Consider the following 21,707-nt stretch of genomic DNA (forward strand, 5'->3'; position numbering starts at 1 on the left):
GTGTAATATATCCTCTTGCCAAACAATAAGCTCCATGAGAGCAAGGGTTGTGTCTTAATCAAATTTTTGCATTTATCCTCAATGCCTAAGTAGGTATTTACACATAGGAGATGATTAATAAAAATATTTGTTGAATGAAAAAATTACAGCATTAGAAATGCAAAAAAAAAAAAAATCTTTAAGAAAGAAATCACAATTGATTTTTAAAACAAAACTGGGATTAGGAAAAAATGCTCCAAAAAAAGTCTGTTTTTTTATAAGTGAAGGATTTTTTAAAAACACAAGTGAAAAGACCAGAAGAATAACTTCTTCAAATATTATCAATAGAAGACCCAGAGTGAAACTAAAATTTTCTCAACAATATTATGGCTAATAAGCAGAGGAATTAAGGAAATAAAACTCAAATTACATTGTCAGAAAAAAAAAATGTGTGTGTGTGTGTGTGTGTGTGTGTGTGTGTATGTGTGTGTAAATGAAAGCAGTAATTAGTACTACATGAAAAATTTTATAATATGTGATTTCATCCCAAAAGAAGTTTCTCAGCAAAATTAAATATTCTTTTCAAAGAACATGTTTTGATGAGAGTTTTATGGAACAGTATGTAATAGTATAATGGTTCTCCTAGTTCCTCTCCCTTCCCATTTTTTAAAATTATTTCCTTTGAAATCCTTTGGGTTTTATTTTTTCTAGCTCTGTAAATTAATCCTTTGCTTAATATGACTGGTATAATGCTGTATAATTGAAGTTGTATTGTCATTTTTATTATATTGGCTCAACCTACATAAGAGTAACTAACAGCTCTGCAATTATTTAGGACTATTCTTTACTTCCATAAAGAAAGTTTTACAGCTGTATTCTTATGGATTCTTATGAAATTTTTGTTTCTATTTCTTCCTATTGGGACTTGGGATTTGGTTTTGGGTTTTTGTTTTTTTTTTTGTAATGTACTTTTATTTAATACCCTACAACTTTGGTGAAGTTGATCTTTTAATCAGATTTTACATCAAGGTTATCTAAGTAACATCTGAAAAAAAGTACTAATTTTGTTTTCCCTTTACATAAGTTTAATTCTTCAATTGCTTTTTCTTAGCTTTTATTCCTTTTTTATTTAATTCTTCCTATTTATTTTTTTACTTATTCCTATGCTTTTCAACATCCTTACCAGAAATGAGAGCTGTACTTCATTAAAAAGCCTTTTCTGTATTCATTGATACAGATTTTATTTTCTTGCTACTAATTTTGTCTCCTACACTTCTAGTTTTTCTTATATTAAACTAACCTTGAATTCTTGGTATTAATCCAATCTGGTCGGACCATATCATCTTTTTGATAAGTTTGATAAGATTTTTCACTAATTTAGTTTAAAAAATTTTTTTATTAGTGCTTATTAGGGATATTGATCTAGTTTTCTTTCTCTACTTTTGACTTACATTGGTTTAAGTATCGAATCCATATTTCCAGGAGACCATTTCTTTCCCATTTGTGTAAACAGTTTAAAAAAACAGAAATTATCAAATATTTTTAAAGAAGTATTTATACCTATTGTCACCTTCTCTAAGCTCTATTTCTAATGGAACCAAAATATAATGCTACAGCTTTTGTTAACTGAAAAAAAATCAAAATTAAAAGAACAAAGGGTCATCTCCACACACCATCATGAAGACTATAAGTAGGACTTTACCAAATAAAGACAGCAATCAAATCATAATTTACATAGCATTGACTTTAAGTGGTACAGAAACCTAGAGAGAAAATTAAAGAACAACAAACAGAGTCTCAAAGACTGGCTTTAGACAAGAAGATCTCAACACAGCCTTTAAGGATGTGCATAACATAAAGAGATGAAAAATAAATATAGACTGCATTTTAGATAGGAGGAATAGAAAAGAATTCTGAGTTTTTGATGCTGTGTGTCCCAGAACTAAAAACCTAACCTACATGTGAAATATATTTGAGTCTCACAAGAACTAAGTTAGGGATTGGAGAAAGGAGGGAAGGAGGCAGAGAGAATAAACAATTCCAAGTTTAAGGCCAATAAAGAACAACTATAATTTCCTAACATTATGTCATCAATATTATCAAAAAGTTTACCTTAACAAAATTTCAAAGAAAAGTAAATGAATTTTAAAAATACAGTAGGAGAAACCAGGAATTTTTTTGGTCCTACACTCAGCATTCTCCCTAATATTCAGTTAGTTCAATATGACATAAGAAATGTGAAAAAAAAAAATTCCTGAACCTCAGTTTCCTCATCTGTAAAATGGGGAGGGGAGGAGAAGGGAGATGGCATTGAACCACATAACTTCTAAGATTTTTGCCAGCTCTAGAATTATCATCCTATGATGATCCTCAACATAGCATTTATTCCAGGACAAATTCCAGAGCTCCAAAAGAATATTCTTGGCAACTTGATATAGAATTGTTTAAAATGGAAAACTATCATAGCAGAGTTCACTGAAGAATAGTTTCACACAGACCCTGGATTTTAACACAGTACTTTGTATTAATAAATAGTTAATAGCAATAGGATCTGAGTACTCGCTCCCAATATTGAAATGATATTTCAGTAAGTTAAACAAGGCCTTACACAAGGGGTTACCTTAGGGAAATAGGTGCTTCAAATGGCCTGAAGGTTTTCAGGCTTCACTATACTATAGACAATCTCTTTATAAAAGTCTTAAAAGAGTTCAGAAAGGGAACTTCACCTTCCAGGTCTAAATCGAAAGCACTCTGTGATCACCAGAACCTTTATAATGAAAGAGTTCTCCCAAGAGTCCCATATGATAGTCTCAACAGCCCTTATATAGCAAGATGTCTTTTTATGTAAGACACCTAGAAAATCTTCAAGGACAGTCAGACAGCAGATCAAAATATATCCCCAGAATTCCTGGTCTAAAATACCATTTAATACAACTAAATACATTTTTGTTGAACATCTATTGTATAAAAATCCCTTGGCTAAGCACTGGAAAGAGACACAAAGATGTCTTCAAGAAGACTGCAAATTAATAGAAGTCAATGATTCCAGAAATATTCTTAGATGGAAGAATATTCCAAATCTTATTCTCAGTTTTATGTGCATTTGAGCAATGAGAATTTTGCACCTATCTCCTAACCAACGTGGCTAAAAGAGACTAGTTCAAATCATTTTTTTTTTAAACTGAACTGCTAAAAGTTAAAATCACTTAAAAGAATAGTCAGGCATACCAAATCTTAGATAGTATTATTGGATGGGGGAAAGAGAGAGGAACTAGAATTACAGAAAAGGAAGAATAGGGTAAAGGAAAAGCAAAGCACTTATAATTCTTGCACATTTGCTTTTTGTTTGCCAAGTGTGGAATAATCAGTTTTAATATTATGTTTCCTTGAGTTTTTGTTCTTACCCTTACCTTTCCAGCTGTAGCAAAATATTCACCATCAGGGGACCATTCCATCAAATGAACAGAAACTGAAGTTCTAAGAAATGAAGATAAAATTTTTTCACATACATAAATGATCAAAACACCATTTTACAGCTGCATATTTCAATTTTTGCTTCTCTTAAAATGACTTTTTAGAAATATTTCTTAAAATAAAGCAATAATCAAAATTTAATTCTGCCTATCAAGGAGAAAACATCATACTTATAGAAAAGTTCCACTCAGATCTCCCAAGCCCCTAAAATCTAACATGTCAAGAGTTGAGCTTATTTCTTCCTAACCTTGTCCCATTCTTGACTTCATTATTACTGTCGATAATACTTCAATTATCCCAGCCCCTCATGATTAAAACCAGACACATACATATCCCCATCCATAAACGAAAGTAGTAGGGCTACTGCTATCATTATAACTATAAAGAATAATCAAATACAATACAGATTGTCTACTTCCAGAAACATTACTGTTTGGATTAACATATCTAAATAAAATGCAGCACAAAATTACAAGTTATAATAAGAGAACATCTCTACTAAGAAACATCAATAAAATCATATGCCCACTGATAAACCTTAGTAGAGACCTTAAGAGGTCATTTAGTCCAACTACAGAAGACGCAGATTTGCTAACTTACTTGCATTGCCAGATGCACTTCCAATCATTTAAAACAGGAGGAATTTTATTATCTTTAACCTGATCAATTTCTTCTTCTTCTTCTAAAATGTCACTCTCTGGAGGAGCCCATAACTGTACCAAATCAGTTGCTGTTAACAACCTGTTACCTGAAGATATTTAAAGAATATGCAATGTGATTTCATTCACATGCCTTAAAAAACATAAAAAGATAAAATAAAAGCGATATACTAGGAAAATAAAAGATACTATTCTAAAAGCCATTTTATTAACTCCACAAAGAAAAATACATGCAATAATTACAACATATTTTCATTATAATTAACATTAGAGAATTAGCTGAGGCAATATTATCCACAATAGAAGAAAGATTTTTTTACAAGATTCATCTCTCCAGTCCAGATATGGAAAAATGTTCTGTTGTTGGAAAGAATTCAGTTTGTGAAAGAAATTATGAGACTATTTTATTTCTCTGAGACTCACCTGAAAGTAGGACAAACTATTTACTAGTCAAGGTCTAGTCAAAAATCACAGAAAGCGTAATATCCCTCAACCGATTTTTCATATGTCTTGAGAACATTATGAAATATAAATACAAAACAAAAAGATTGCTTTTGTATATGACTTATAAAAAATCAACTAAGCCTTCCTAGTCACAGCTTATGGGCTTGAAAAAGAAGAATCATTTACATAATTTTTTTTGGTTTACAAAACACACTATGTTCTCATTGATCTTCATAACTGTCACTATAATCCCAACATTACAGAAAGGGAACATGAAGCTCAGAAACTGAGTGATTTATTCAGGGTCATTTGGCCAGCAAGTGAAAGAGAATTCAAAATCAGGTCTTTTTCCTCCAAATTCAGGGTTCCTTTGAGTATACAAAACCATTCTCTAAGAATTTCTCATTGTTCTCCAGTTACTAAGATCTTCGTAGAAGTTTCAAATATTTTTAAATTAAAGATGCTAATTTCCTGGAATACATATGGAAACCAAAGGCCGGGAATTTTCTTTCCATTTTGTATAATGTTTTTAATTCTGTCTCGGAGATATTTAAATTAATAATAAATGTAGAAATTAGCTGGGGAGAGAATTATCTATTTTCATTCTAGCAGGCTGATCTCAGAAAAATCTGAAAGATTTACATGAACTGATTGATGCAGGCTGAGTGAAACGAGCAGAATCAGAAGAAAACTATACTCAACCACAGCAAAATAATGTGATCAACTGTGATAGATTTAGCTCTTCTCAGCAACAAAGTGATCCAAGACAATTCCAAGAAACTTGGGTTAGAAAATGCCATCTAGAGAGAGAACTTTAGAGACTAAATGCCAAACAAAGCATATTATTTTCACCTTTTTGTTGTTGCTGCTGTTTGCTTTTTTCTTTCTTGGGGTTTTTCCCTTTTGTTCTGATTTTTCTTTCACAATGTGACCAATATACATATAAAACCTATATCACATTGCTTACTGTTTGGGGGAAGGTAAGAGAAGGAGGGAGAAAAGGTTTTGAAACCAAAATCTTACAAAAATGACCTTTACAAGCAATTGGAAAAATAATACCAGGAAAAGAAAAACTAAAAAAAGAATAAAATAAAATTTTTTATTCTTTTCTGAAAGACATTTTATAATGACTAGCACCCATTATAAACACTTATATATATATATATATATATATATATATATATAAAATACATACAATATTAGGAAACACAATTATTTGTTCATTGTCCTCCCCACCCCAGAAAACCTAGATTCTGTTGATAATGTTCATTATTCACGAGTAACTATTAATTTCAACCAAATAATCAAACATTTAAAGCAATATGTGACAACAAATTGAAGCAAACTGTTGATATTTCCTCATTTCTAATTACCTTGGGGATCCCATGCTAAGTTGTAAGTCACAGAACTCAGAAAAAATTGTCCAGTTTTAAGCCATTGACACTTGATTTGCTAGAATATAAAAAAAAAATTATGTAAATCCTAAAAGACCAAGCAAATAAAATAACTGTCGCTGAATTAGCACATTTTCCCCATTGAGAATAAATTACAGGAAAATCAGAACAGAAATCAATGGACATTTTATAAGATTTCCTTATTAAGTCCCACAAACAGAAATGTTTATTAATGTTTACATTTTACTATTATTCTACAAAATAATAATTAAATTTAAAATACTACAAGATAGGAAGATTATTCACTTTTAAATAATATTTTGAACTTTTAATTGCTTTACTTGATATATGTCTGGTACAATAGAACTGAATATAAGCCTCTAGATCCAAGACCTAAATGGAAATTAGACTTAACAAAATAAAAATAAAAAATACATAAGCATTAGGATTGTAATATATGTATTTGAACAATCTATTCATTATCTATTTGATATTTTCACTTTTAAAACTGGAAATGGGGAATAATAATAAAAGAAGGGAAAAATTATCACATACAGGGTTTTGGTTAGCTTTCATTTTTTTTAAAAAATAAGTTACTTTAATGCCTTTTACTTAAAAAAAAAAAATACTGTCAACATTTCCAAAAATAACATTCTAATGTTCCCTTATAATACAGAAAAAGTTATCAAAACCAACCAATGAAACATCTGCATCTAACAATGTGTGCAACATTACATCCACCATCTATTCTTAACCACTTCCATTCCTATATTGCATTCATTTTCACAGGTTCATCTGTAGCTCTACAAAACCAACTTCCAATCTATATATCCAGACCACATCTTTCTCTAACATGACATCTCCAATTACTTGCTAAATCTATTAACTGCATGACCTACTGAGAGCTCAAACTCAAACTCTCTAAAACTTGGAGAGTAAACTGAATTAAACTGTTCAAAATGACACAAAATAGGGGAAAACTAGAACTAGAACTTTCAGTAATTAATATATTTTATGTCAAGGATATAAACAGGGGTCCTCAAACTTTTTAAATAGGGGGCCAGTTCACTGTCCCTCAGACTGTTGGAGGGCCGGACTATAGTAAAAACAAAAACTTTATTTTGTGGGCCAATGACTTTGATTATAAAGAAACTGCATAGCCCTGGGTGAGGGGGATAAACGTCCTCAGCTGCTGCATCTGGCCCGTGGCCATACTTTGAGGACCCCTGATATAAGATTTCATTCTTGGGAACAGTTCCTACACTGATAAAAATCACAACTTATTTGAAACTTGGGCAGTAGGTCTACAACTTCTTTTTGAACACTTCACTAATTTACAAGGCACCCTATTCTATTTTGGGATGGTTCCAATTATTACATATTAAGTTTTAATTATTACTTTATACTGAGCCAAAATCTGCCTCACAGTGATCTTTCTGCCCTCCAGTACTACAAAGACAACTAATCCCCTTTCCACATAATGGTATTGGAAGACTTATTATTTCCTATGTACACCATTATAACTTTTTCCATTTCTTGAAACTAAAAACCCTTTAATTTGGCTGTTTTATAAAACCTCCCATTATCAACTCTAAAAAATTGACTAAAATCCAGATAGCTAAAACATCAAGGACTTGTACTGCATTAATTACTTACACAATTTCTCTTGTGAGAATTGATACCCAAGGGTTCAAAAATGCAAACAGCATTTCCATATGAAGCTGCAATCTGAAAAAGAATAAAATGTCAATAATTATAAAAAGCAATTAAAATATCTTCTTACATAAACATATAAGCTAACTATATATAATCACAAAATTATGACTGCCCAAAAATATTTTATTGAACCATTTCTTATAACACCCCAAAATCCCTTCTATAATAGGAAAAATAAACAGGATTTTCCATCCTGAATTCACAACTGACTTATTCAAAGAGAACTATTATTCTGCCTGTGAGAAACTTAAATACAGTAATATTTTTCTTACTTAAAGCTATATTTACAATATACTTTATAAGAAACCACTAAAACACAGGAAGCATAATTATGGATATTCTAGGATATCACATAAATCATCAACTGCTCATTAAAAATAAGATACACCAAAGATACAACAAAAATAAAAAACATTTATCTGGGAGTCTGAACAAACAGAGAGGAGGGAGACAAAGGAAAGAAGGGGATAAGGCTGAAATAAAAAGAGACACATGAAGATCAGAAGCAAGTTCCTCTATAATCAGCAGTTCCTAGAATGCCAACTTTTGGTTTATTCTCAGAGAAGTGTCTAGAAGTCAGGGATACTGTCAGGACCAACTGAAAAGACCCAATGTAATTTCAGCTCCTTAAAGGAAAAAAAATTCTTCTCTAGTTTCATGAAATATGAAAGCAACTTAATGTAGACAAAAGATATTCCCTTCATTGAAGAATAAATTTAGAGTTGAGAAAGGCCATTTAGGAGGATACCAAGTCCTGCCCCCCATTTACAGAGGAGACTTGCCCAGGGATCATAAACTATTAAATGTCTGAGTTAGGATTTATTCCACAGAGAATTTACATTTAAAATGTAAAGGTTGTTTAATATTTGAATGTGGATGAATTTCAAAATATCAGTAGTCAATTAACAAAGATAGAATACTTATACAGAAGAAAATTGAGAAGCTCTTTTCTTGAAGTGGAAAAATATGAGTAGTTCTCATTGTGAGTGAAATGAAAAAAAAAAAAAAAAAAAGACAAATTGTTCAAATTTCACAATTTTGCCTGGATTTCTTTGTTTTGTTTTGATGGGTTTTTTAATAAGTTTGGAAGGTATATGTCAGTGTATTTTAATAAAGACAACTCTGTATTTAAAAAAAAACTGTATTGCCAAGTTATTTGTCAGTACTGGTTATCACTTTTAAACACATGGGCCCATAAATAATTTATTAAAATTCCTTCGTTGAATGTCATACAATGAACAGTTTTTTTCTACAAGTATCTAAGACAACCTGACTTATATGCAAAATAAAACACTATAAAATGTATGAAACAACTGTGAAATCCTTCTTATTTCCCTGCAACAGGCTGATAGAAATATATAGAGGACAAGCTAGATCAAAAGAACAGTCATCAAAGAAAATTGAAGAATAATTATAGTCATATGCTATAGTATTAAGTGTATCTTCAACTTTTATCACTTTCCAGTGGGTAGATTTTGAATTAAGAATACATAATTTTTCATTGGGCATTTTCAGATTTTTAAAAGGTTGATCAATCACAATTATTTCAATAGACTCAAAATTTAATACAATTTTAAGATATGTGATAATAAGCAGTTTCTTAAAAACTGATTATTTAAACATTGTTACTGCAGATAGAAATCCTATTTTAATGATCCGGAAGGGCCATCCAATATTATTTATCAAATTCATTAAAATGTAATCATAACTGCCTCAGAATTTATTTTATAAAATTATTATTTAACACACACTGAATTTATAAAAATCAAAGTTGATCCAAGATACAAATGAGGATGTTTATCTATTCTAGAACAGTATTTTCTTTTCATATATATTATAAAATATTCTTAATTAATTATGTGATATTATTAAATGTTAGTAATTCTTCAGAAGTTTTGAAATTGAACTTTGGCTGGATTCCTTGGATCCGTGTGGTATTTATGTTTGAGTTTTTGGTTGAGTTTTTTTGGCGGACAAGGGAGAAGTTCAAGAAGGAGAAGAAACATGGAAGGGTGGGACAGAAACAAGGATATAATTTAAATGCAAAAGAGGCTATAAAAATGATATGGGGCGGGGAGGGGAACAGGGCAAGGGAGAGGAGGGAAGATGGGATGATTTTTAGTTCCATCCAGTAAAAAAAAAACTGCTTTAAGTCCTCTGAATTTCTTTCTAAGTGACTATATCAACTTAGCAGCATTTAGCAGTTTATCTCCACCCACAAGATAAAGGTTTTGTTCTTTTGTAGTTTCTGCAGTATGTTCAACAGTAGATTATCTTTTACAATTCACTAAGGTTGTTAGGAATTGTTTTTTCCTTTTAAACAAAGTTACTAAATTCCTTACTCTTCCATGCTGATTAGAGCACTCCACACAGCTGACTTGGATGTTTCCATGTTTAGCACCAGGGATGATCTGCACACATTCAAAGTCATTGGCCAAAATAACAATATCACAGCCTGATCCATATGCCTAAAAAGAAACATTTTGGGTTATATAATCTGTGCATTTTACAAAATGGTGTAATATTTAAAGAATTTCCTCCAAAAGATTTAATTCAAATTATATTTTACTATACATGAAATTAATATAGTTATACTATCAATTACAAAATAAGAATTTTTTTTAATTTACATGATAAAATAAACATCTGTAAAAGCATTTAAGATCCTCTCTCTTCCTACTGGGTAGACATAGCAACAGCAATATTTTATGTAATATAGAATTAAACTGCTGAAAAATTAAAACAAATTTATATAATTATTTATAAAATTACAAAAGTAATAAGCAAATAAACATGATTATAATAAGCAATTCACATAACTGGGCCAAGATATTTCTAGTGTCCTTTTCCAATATTTCTAGTGTCCTTTTCCAACTCTAAAATTCTGAGTTTACTTCTTTCTATTTTTATATTTCTCAACACCATCTCCTTCCTCTTTTGCAATTATATGAATTTGTGTGGTAAGAACCCGCACAAAAACATTTCTTCCAAAGGTTACCTATTACTTCTGATTTAATAATCCTATAAACAATTTTTTAAATGTTAAAATTCAAGACTCACAAAGAAAAGAAGAATTACTTCTTTTAAAGTAATGTAAATTTTAAAATAAAGTGGAGAATCTTTTAGAAAGGCCTATATTCTTCAGTATCAGGGTCATAATTCAGAGATCTCTATTAGCCACATATTGCCCAGTAACTACCACTCCCTAATGAAATCTAAGATATATTCAAAAGTAGTAATAATAAAAAAAAAAAAGCCTTGGTGTATTATTACAAATAATGTGACCAAATTGAGATTAATGGCAGCATTATGGTAATCCTGTATAAATTAATAATTCACAACCTCAAACTTAATTTAGGAGAAATGAGCCACAGTATCATAGAAGTGAAAATGTAAAAGGACCTCAAAAGATTCATATTCTGGGCCACAGGAATTATATAAGTTGCCATGGGTTACATGGCTCACAGCCTAAAGTACAGTATGTTCTAAGGTTTTCCTTATTTTTATGTCTAGTATCCTCTTCACATCACATTGCCTGTATATATAAGTATCTATAAAAGAATTCATTATGATTGGATACCAATGGTAGCTAAGTTAAATTAATGTACAAAAAAATTAATGTAGAAAAGTCTCCATCAATTGGGGAATGGATAAACAAATTGTGGCATCTGGATATAATGTAATATGACTGAACCATAAAAAAACAAATTGAATAGATTCAAAGAAACTTGGAAAAACCTGTTTGAATTAAAACATAGTACAGTGAACAGAACCAGAATAATAATTTATACAATGATTATAACATATTGTAAAGGAAATCATTTTCTTTTTTTTTTTCATCTTATAACAATTTTGTGAGTTCTCATGCAGGTGGATATTATTTCTATCATTTCTTTTTTGGAAATGAGTAAACTTTGAAGCCCATAGAGGCAAAGTTCACATAAATAATAAATGTTGTTACTTGCATTTGAACCCATGTCATCTAATTCTGTGTCCCATGCTCTTTCGGTAAAAAGAAGTATTTTTCAGAGAACTCTGATCAATACAATGACAATGTTGAAACATTTCTCACCTCCTGGAAGAAGAGATGATGGACCTTAAGTACAAAAATGAGATGCAATTTTCAGATATGTGCTATATGTGAATTTGTTCTATTTGACTCTATGTGTTAAAAGGGAGGTTAAGTTGTGTAAAAACTACCAATGAAATATTTTTTAAATATACAGAAGAGAACAGAAAGAAGCTGAAGAAGACACAAATATTGGTGCTACAATGTTAAATTTAATATGTATTTTAAAATTAAATATGTACTTTAAAATAGAAAATCTATATAGATTCATATATTTTTTAATGCACATTTACTTTTTTTTTCTCCTAATACTTGCATTACAGCTATAAATCAAGGAAGCAAAGCTGGGAAAAGAAACAGTTAAAGAATGCTATTAGAATATGACTATATTGATATAGTACCAACTGTGCCAGGCACTGTGTTGAGCATTTTATAAACATTTCATTTGATAAGATGGTAATCCTTCCTATGAAGTCACAATGTTACCATCGTCACTCTTGTATCTTAGGTCTTAGGGCATGTGGTATTTAATACCTTCTAAGATATTTAATACATCAAGAAAAGGCTACCATTTGCTCTCATTTAAAGATCAGATAAATCCAAAAGATTTTGTCCCAGTTCTCCAGGTTTCTAAATCAAACAATAAACAAGCATTTGGCAGATACAGTGCTAAGTGCAGAAGAGACAAAGAAAAATCATCCCTGCCTTCAAGGAGCACACATTCTAATTAATAGAGGAGGCAATATCAAAACACACAAAATCAGGAAACCCTAAGACAGGATGGTGGGGGTGGGAAGAAAGGGAAAAAAGGAAAGAAAGATCTTGAAAAGACTACCAGATGTCTCAAAGGAAGTCAGGATTTTTAAGTCAGGGGTTAAAAAGAGAGCTTTCCAGGCATGATGGCAGACAATACAAGGGCACTGAAACAGAAAATGGAATGGTGCATGAAAAGAGCAGTCCGCCAATATGGCTGGATTATAGAGCAAAGGGGAAGAGACCAAATGTAATTAGGCTGAAAGAGAGGAAGGGTCCAGGTTGTAAAGAGTTTTAAATGTCAAAAAGAGGACTTTATATTTGACCCTCAAGATAACAGGGATTTACTAGAATTTATTAAGTAAGGAAGTCATGATCATACCTTACAAATATTAATTTGGCAGCCGAGTGGAAGATATATTGGAATGGGGAAAAACAAAGATTTTACACAAGGAGAACAATCAGAAGGCTACTTCAGTAATACAAATGAGATGTGAAAAAGAGAAAAGAGGTAGACAGCTGTGTGAGCTGAGAGAAGGGAATTATACACTAAAGATATTATAGAGAAATTTTGTTGTTGATGTTGATGTTTTTAAGTTGAGTCAGTCAGATATGAGACTCCATGTGAAGTTATTTGATACTGGAGTGACTTACCATTTTTTTCTCCAATTATAGAGAAAAAATTACAATTGATATTATAGAGGTGATCTATAGAGAAGAATCAAGATAACACAGAGATGATGAAACTGGGAGAAGGGAGAGAGCTTAGAAGGAAAAGATAATGAATTATTTTGGACATGGGGAATCTGAGATTCTTCCTACAAAACATTTACTCCAAAACTCGAAGGAACAAAGCTAAGGATAGAGACTAGGACTGGATATATAAATGTTTTAATTAGATCTATTTTTACTTTTACATGATCTGAGACCAGGATCGCTACCCCTGCGTTTTTTTTTTTTTAACTTCCGCTTCAGCATGATAGATCTTGCTCCAGCTTTTACCTTTATTCTGTACATGTCTTTATTTCAAACGTGTTTCTTTGTAAATAACATATTGTGGGATTCTGGCTTTTAATAATACTTTGCTATCCACTTCCGTTTTATAGGAGAGTTCATCCCATTCACACTCACAGTTAAGATCACTAACTTGGTATTTCCCATCATCCTATTTCTTCCAAATTATACTTTTCTCTCTTATTTCACCCTTTCCCTCCTCACTAGTGTCTTGTTTCTGAATACCACCTCCCTCAATGTGTTTTTCAGCCCCCCCTTCCTCATCCTTCTCCCCTTCTATTTTTGTCCTCCCTTCTATTAATCTCCCCCTTTCCTCTCCTACTAGCCTAGAGAATGACACAAATTTCCATACCAAATAAAATATGTGTATTATTCCCTCTTGGAGCCAAATCTGATGAATTAAGGTTCAAACCAATACTCATCCTTTCTTTCTCTCAATTATAATAGATCATTTGTGCCTCCTCAAGTGATGTAATCTACATTTTACTTCCTCTTTCCTCTTCTCTCAGTATAATCCCTATTCCACTCCTAATTTCTTTTTTATATCATCACACTAAAGTCAATTTTTATCTACACCCTCTAAATTATTATACCCTTTCTAATTGTCCTGACAAAAATTTCAAAAGTCATATGTATCATTTCCCATAAAGAAATGTGAACATTTTAACTTTCGAAAAACAATTGTTGTTGTTGAGGGGGAGGGGGAGGAAGAGGGGTGTTTCCCATTTATTTTTCTATGCTTTTTTTGAGTCTTGTATTTGGAGATCAAATTTTCTACTCAGCTCTTCTCTTTTTATCAGAAATTTAACTGAAAATCCCCTATTTCATTGCATGTCCATCTTTTCTTCTAAAAGATAATGTTTAATTTTTCTGGATAGTTAATTCTAGGTTGCAGAACAAGCTCCTTTGCCTTCTGAAATATCATATTCCAGACCCTACAATCTTTTAATGTGGAAGCTGCTAATCCTGGGTAATCTTGATTGTGGCTCCTCGATATCTGAATTATTTCTTTCTGGTTGCTTAGAGTATTTTCTCCTTAATCTGAGAATTCTGGAATTTAGCTATGATATTCCTTGGAGTTTTCATTTTAGGATCTCTTTCAGGAGATGATTGGCAGATTTTTTCAATGACTACTTTACCCCCCAGTTCCAAGATATCAGGGCAGTTTTTCTTGATGATTTCTTGAAAGATGTCCAAGACTTTTTTTTTCTTATTATGACTTGCTGCTCATGAAAACCCAAAGTAAAAAGAATGTCTAGGAGCAGAAGGCAGCGAAATAAATCTGTCTCTGGAGTCAAAAGACCTTTATTTGGCAATCAAAGCCCTTCATAATCTAGTTCCTTTCAACCTCTCCAGCCTTTTTATACCATCCTCTCCAATCTAGTGCCATTCTAGTTGTTCCACAAACAAAACATTCCATGTCTTGGCTCTCTAGCCATTCTGCTCTCCCTTCTCCACTCCCAACTACTTGACTATGCTGGCTGTCTTTAGGTCTCAAGTAAAAATCTCACTTCTTATTTAATCTCAAAGCCTTCCTAATTATTTCCTATATATCCTATATGTAGTTTGTTTTGTATATATTTGTTTGTATGCTGCCTCCCTAATTATAAACTTCTTTGAGGGCAGGAACTGTCTTTTGTCTTTTTCTTTAATCCATTGCATTTAGCATAGTGCCTGGCATCTAAAAGACATTTAATAAATACATATTAACTTTAATTGAATTCATTAAACAAAGAGGTTGCACTAGATGACCTCTGTGTTCCCTTCCAGTTCTTGAGTCTATAATCCAGATCTGAGTTTGACTTTAAGGAACATCAACAATTATCAAATGCTGTAGAGAGGTCAAAAAGGATGATGATTAAGGTCATCAAATATGACAATTAAGAGAACACAAGTAATTATGGCAATTTCATTTGAACAATGGGGTCAGAAGCCAGATCACTCAAGTTTTAGAAGAGAATGAATGAGAGGAAAAGGAGGAAGAATTGATTGTAGTAGACTTTTTCAGGAGTTTATGTCAAATGAAAAAGAAGACATAGGAAATTAGCTAATGAACATGGTAGGATCTAATGAATTTTTGGTTTTGTTTTTATTTTTAAGAATAAGGGAAATTGGGGGCAGCTAGGTGATGCACTGGATAGAGCACTAGTCTGAAATCAGGAGGACCTGAGTTCAAATCTAGTATCAGACACAACACAGTCCAGCTGTGTGACCCTGGGGAAGTCACTTAACCTCAATTGCCTCAGCCAAAAAAAAAAGAATGAGGGAGATTTGATTGTTTATAGGCAATAGTGAAGTAACTAATAGATACTGAAAGAGTAAACTTTTTTTTTTAAATGTCAGCATTTACTAGCAATATGAAAAATAAAATATTTACATTTAAAGAAAGGATATTAATATTTCAATGAATTGTGAATGACTGTTACAGATTATTGTATGAAGTGCCCAATTGTGCATTCTCATTCTATATAGTTTTACTGTTCATGTCCTCCTATAAGTCCATAGAGAACTTAGAGATCTCTAGTGCAAGCCTCTCATTTTTACCAATGAAGAAAAAGAAACTGAAGAAGTTAAATTATTTGTATAAGTAGTAAGCGTCAGAGGGCAAGGAATTAAACCCAGATTCCTTCCACTATGCTTCCTCCCTCCATAAAGGACCTACTCACCATATTGGAAGTCTTTTTTTAAATCTTTTGAGATTTCCACAGGCACAAGGAGAGCTTGCTGGCCATCCTTCTCCCTACATAGCCAAGCTATTCCCATTTCTTGTTTCAATGATGCAGTTATTGGATACTGCTTAATGGCACTTGATACATGGTTATCTTTGTTGATAATGTTCTATAACTCATATTAACTCCACAAAAATTCTATGGCCATCTCATTGTGCCATGGAGATAACTCTGGGTTCTTGAAGGCTAGGCCAATAGAACATAAGTACCTCTGGCCAAGTTCTACAAGCTAGAACATTCTGAGTTAGTTCCCAGCTAGAGTTTATAGCCCAATGACTAACCAAAGTATAAAACCATTCATCATTATTAGGCTGGAAACTTAGTGATAAATTTTTTTGTCATGACAACCTATTTTATTTTCAACATTTAAGAAGTTACTTTATCCATGCAATCTCTGTCTATATCATATGTATCCTCTCCTACCCATTCTTGTTACAATCATCTACCAAGATCATTCTCCCAACTATTTTAATAATATTACTATCTGGATCATTACCTTTGTCTACAGCCTATATTTCCTGACATTTTCTGCAGGAGCTTCAAATAGTTATAGTATAACCCTTCTTAATAACCTGACCTCTCACTCTAATTCCTTGACTGCAACTTCTAGTCATTCCCTCATTTATCCAATTCTAATGCACACTAGACCATGGTAGTCATATTGGTCACATTAGACTTCATTTTTCAGAATTGTATACCATCTACAAAATCTGGAATTTGCATCATAAATTCAAGCAAGCACATACCCAAGTATTTATTCTATGCCAAGCATGTGCCAAGTACTGGGCTTACAAAAACAAAAGAGAAATGGTCTATGGAAGGGAACTTACATTCATTCTACTGGAGGAACTCTGATCCTTCCATCTATCCCATTTTCTCATTCATGCTAAAACTATCCTTTGTCTTTAGTTCAAATTCCTTTATCCACTGTCCATTCTCCCACTGCATCTTACCCATTCTGCTGTCATTTGCCTCCCTATCAGCAAGTCTTGACCCCAAAGGACAGTAAACTACTTAAATGTATCATTAGCTAATATACTCACAGAATATTTTTGCCCTCCTGACTTTCTGTCACTGCAGACCTGCAATTCTCCATAACAGATAACTAAGCTCCTGCTTAGTTCAATGGGAAAAACCACTAAGTCATGCTGACTTTACCCAATGTGATAAGCTGGACTTTGCTTAACGCAACCTTATCCCAATTTCTCAGTCCCCAGAGTACTCCAAACTTTTTCTTCTCTCTTCTCTACCTCTCTCCCAGAAGCTAATTCTACCACCACCATCATTTTCATTCATTCTCTAAGTGCCCAAGGGCAAGGCACCTCAATGTATTTGGAAGCAAAGACAAAAACAAATACAGAATTTGCCCTACCAGTAGAACAGATGACCTAAGGTTACACTTCAGAAACAAAACACTCAAGTCACAAAGTAATTCTGAGACCTCCTCTATCACAGATACTTTTCCTTTCCTTCGGGTGCAGAAAAGGTACCATCCAAATTGTGATTACTCCCTCTGCCTTTGTTGTTGATAATAGTTCTCCTCCCATCTCTTCTAGAACTGAACTCTTGAGTAGTCATCTACTTGTCTCTAATCCTCTCTGCCCAAAAACACACTGAAGACACACCTCAATTCCCTGCTGTGACTGGTTAGTTCCTCTGCAGGATCATTATTTCAGGAAGTATCTAGGCCATTCACTTCTTTTCTGGCTTACCTCCAATCCTCAGGACTTTCCAGCTCCCTCTTAAATACTGTCATCCTCTATTAGAATATAAAGCTCCTAGAGAGGAGAAAGTCTTTTTTTTTTCTTTGTATTTTTATTCCCAGCACTTAGCACTTAATAACTTACTTAGCTATACTTATGTCAGCTCTCCTCATCCTTAAATAAGGCAAAAGGAGAAGCTTTCTTTGCTACTTCTAACTATAAAGGTTTCATATCCCATGTGTCCTTTCCACCATACTTTTTATTGTTTAACTTCTTGGAAGAAAACCAGTAACTCCATTTTCTCACTATTCATGCCCTCTTCCTGATACTCTGCAATCAAATTTCTTTCCCCACTATTCTATTGAAAATTTCTTCCAAAGGTTATCAAATGGTACTTCTAACTTCACGACATCTGATTTTGAATCAGTCTTCCATGTCTGAAAACTTATTATCTTTGACATTTCTCTGTCCACCTCTCATATCTAAGAAATAATAAAAATAAAGACTCTCAAAAATTACAAAGGAACTCAAAGGCCTTCTAATCTGCCCACATTTCTGAACAAGAATCACATTTATAATAAAAGGGAAAAAAATCTTCCAGCCTCCACATCCAAACCTTTCCTGAGGGGAAAACCAATTCTCCTTTCTCCAGGGAATTGTATTCCATTAGTGACTAGATCTAATTCTTTGGTGCTTTTTTTCCCTAGTCACATCTAAATCTGCCTCTATAATATATCCCTTTTGGACCTGTATGTGCCAGAATGTTTGTAGCAGCTCTGTTTGTAGTGGCTAGAAACTGGAAAATGAATGGATGCCCATCAATTGGAGAATGGCTGGGTAAATTGTGGTATATGAATGTTATGGAATATTATTGTTCTGTAAGAAATGACCAACAGGATGAATACAGAGAGGCTTGGAGAGACCTACATGGACTGATGCTAAGTGAGATGAGCAGAACCAGGAGATCATTATACACTTCGACAACGATATTGTATGAGGATGTATTCTGATGGAAGTGGATTTCTATGACAAAGAGACCTAACTGAGTTTCAATGGATAAATGGACAGAAACAGCTACACCCAAAGAAGGAACACTGGGAAACGAATGTGAACTATTTGCATTTTTTATTTTCTTCCTGAGTTATTTTTACCTTCTGAATCCAATTCTCCCTGTGCAACAGGAGAACTGTTTGGTTCTGCAAATATATAATATATCCCTTTTTTAAAGTTTTTTATTTTCAAAACATATGCATGGATAATTTTTCAACATTAACCCTTACAAAAACTTGATTTCCAATTTTCTCTCGCCTTCCTCAACCCCCTGCTCTAGATGGCAAGTAATCCAATAAATGTTAAACACACTAGAAATATGCATATGTATTTATACAATTGTCTTGCTGCAGAAGAAAAATCAAACACGAAAAAAAATGAGAAAAAATAAAATGCAAACAACAACAAAAAGAATAAAAATGCTATCTATATTGTGATCCACACTCAGTTCCCATTATCCTCTCTCTGAGTATAGATGACTTTATCACAAGATTATTGGAACTGGTCTGAATCATCTCATTGTTGAAAAGAGTTTTATGCATCAGAATTGATCATCATATAATCTTCTTGTTGCTGTGAACAACAATCTCCTGATTCTGCTTATTTCACTTAGCATCATGACGTTCATGTAAGTTTCTTCAGACCTCTCTGAAATCATCCTGCTGATCATTTCTTACAGAACAATAATATTACATAACATTCATATAATATAATTTATTCAGTTATTCTCCAACTAATGGGAATCCAGTCAATTTCTTGCCACTACAAAAAGGGCCACCACAAACATTTTGCATATATGGATCCTTTCTCTTCTTTAAGACTTCTTTGGGATATAAGCCCAGTAGAAACACTGCTGGGTCAAAGGGTATGCAATTTGATAACTCTTTGGGCATAGTTCCAAATTGCTCTCCAGAATGGTTGGATCTGTTCACAATTCCACCAACAATGTGTAAGTGTCCCAGTTTTCCCACATCCCCTCCAACATTCGTTATTATCTTTTCTTGTCATCTTAGCCAATCTGAGAGGTGTGTAGTGGTATCTCAGAATTGTCTTAATTTCTCTGATTAATAGTGATTTAGAACCTTTTCATATGACTAGAAATGATTTCAATTTCTTCATCTGAAAATTGCCTGCTCATATCCTTTGACCATTTATTAATTGGAGAATGTCTTGAATTAGTTTGAGTCAATTCTTTATATATTTTACAAATGAGGCCTTTATCAGAACCCTTAAATCTATTACTACTTTCTTTGGACCAAGCAGAATAAGTACAATCTTTATTCCACAAAATAGAACCTCAGAAACTTGGAAAGCAAGAATCATGTCTTCTTCCCCTCCCTCTACATCCTACTACTCCCACCATACACACACACACACACACACACACACACACACACACACACACCCTCTTAAGTCTTTTCTTCAAGCTAAACAATTTAGTTTCTTCAAGTGGTCCATCACATGACATGGCTTCTTCACCATTCTGATCACTCTTCTCTGTGTACTCCTCAGTTTATCACTGCCACTCCTAAAACATAGTACTGGAGAATGAATATAATACACCAAGTGTGCTGTAACCAGGAGAGAATACAATAAGACTACTAAATTTAGCAAAGATGGCTGCTCGAACAGTCAAGCGGCTCAATTCACCAATACTTACTACAGCAAAACAAACAAAAAAAAAAAATCACACCAGACTAAATAAGTGAACAATAAATCCAATTAAGAACTACAGTAATTAACTTTATCTATCCAAGAACTTCACAAAGTTGAGAGCTCAGTTGTAATGGAAAAGGGAACTGCCTGAAAAGCCAGCACCCAAATTGAGACAAACTGGAAAGCTGCCATTAAGTCAGTCAATAAATATATATTAAGTACCTATTGTGTATAGATACTGTGCTATCATTGAGTATACAAAGAAAGGCATAAGAGGAGAAAACAACACAAAAAGAAACTAAAAGCAAGAGGTAGCAGGGATGTTAACTGACATGGAGGGCATGACGAAGTCTTGCATCCAGTCTGGAAAATGAAATGAGGAGGTAAGTTTCAAAATTGATTTTGCAGGCAGAATGATGAGTTTCTGGAAATCATGAAATCCAGGAAAGCTGCTAGGTAGGAAATGATGAGATAAATTCCCTGAGTTCCCTTCTTAAATGGTGAAGGATCAGGGAAGAAGTCTGCAATGATTACTTTTCACCTCTCCAATCAGAGGCCAAAGGGTGCTGAGGAAATGTTAATTCATCTTGCAGACTGATACATTTCTGAAGACAATAAAGTTCAGATCATAGGAAAGCTCAGTCATGGACATTATAGGCTCAAGTCTCTTGGAGGTACCTAAAGATCCATCTCTGAACTTCAAAGTTTCAAGAGGTTCTAACCCAAGGAGACAGAAGTCAATAAAAGCATTCAGGTGTTCAGAATAGAGACCAAAGAGGAACATCACTCTACTCAAAAACATATCAGAGATCAGAATCTGGTCGTGGTACAAAAACCCAATTCCAGAACTAAAGCTGGAGAGATTACTAAATAATACTTGACTTGGAGGGGAAGATTTTTTGGCTTTTACTTTTCTATCCCCATCACTTTTTAAGATGCCAGTACATGGTAGATGCTTAACAAACATTTGTTGACTTACACAAGTAATGGACCAGTTGAAAATCAGAATAGACCCACTAGAAATTAATGAAGCCAAATAACAAGAGGATATATTAAAACAAATCAAA

At 32.9% G+C, this 21,707-nt stretch overlaps 1 protein-coding gene across 2 annotated transcripts in view; it reads right to left on the minus strand.

Annotated features, from left to right (window-relative positions):
* The window catches only part of DMXL2 (Dmx like 2), a 154,817-nt gene that overhangs the window by 113,700 nt on the left and 19,410 nt on the right, over positions 1-21,707 (minus strand). For both annotated transcript variants that reach the window (XM_051980656.1, XM_051980658.1), the window contains exons 2-6: positions 10,009-10,134; positions 7,607-7,678; positions 5,930-6,008; positions 4,054-4,201; positions 3,390-3,456 (exon numbers count right to left, since the gene is read on the minus strand). In XM_051980656.1, coding sequence (XP_051836616.1) covers positions 3,390-3,456; positions 4,054-4,201; positions 5,930-6,008; positions 7,607-7,678; positions 10,009-10,134 — 492 coding nt within the window. The remainder of the gene's footprint in view (positions 1-3,389; positions 3,457-4,053; positions 4,202-5,929; positions 6,009-7,606; positions 7,679-10,008; positions 10,135-21,707) is intronic.

Source organism: Antechinus flavipes, chromosome 2 (genome assembly GCF_016432865.1).
Source record: "Antechinus flavipes isolate AdamAnt ecotype Samford, QLD, Australia chromosome 2, AdamAnt_v2, whole genome shotgun sequence".
NCBI classification, from domain to species: domain Eukaryota; kingdom Metazoa; phylum Chordata; class Mammalia; order Dasyuromorphia; family Dasyuridae; genus Antechinus; species Antechinus flavipes.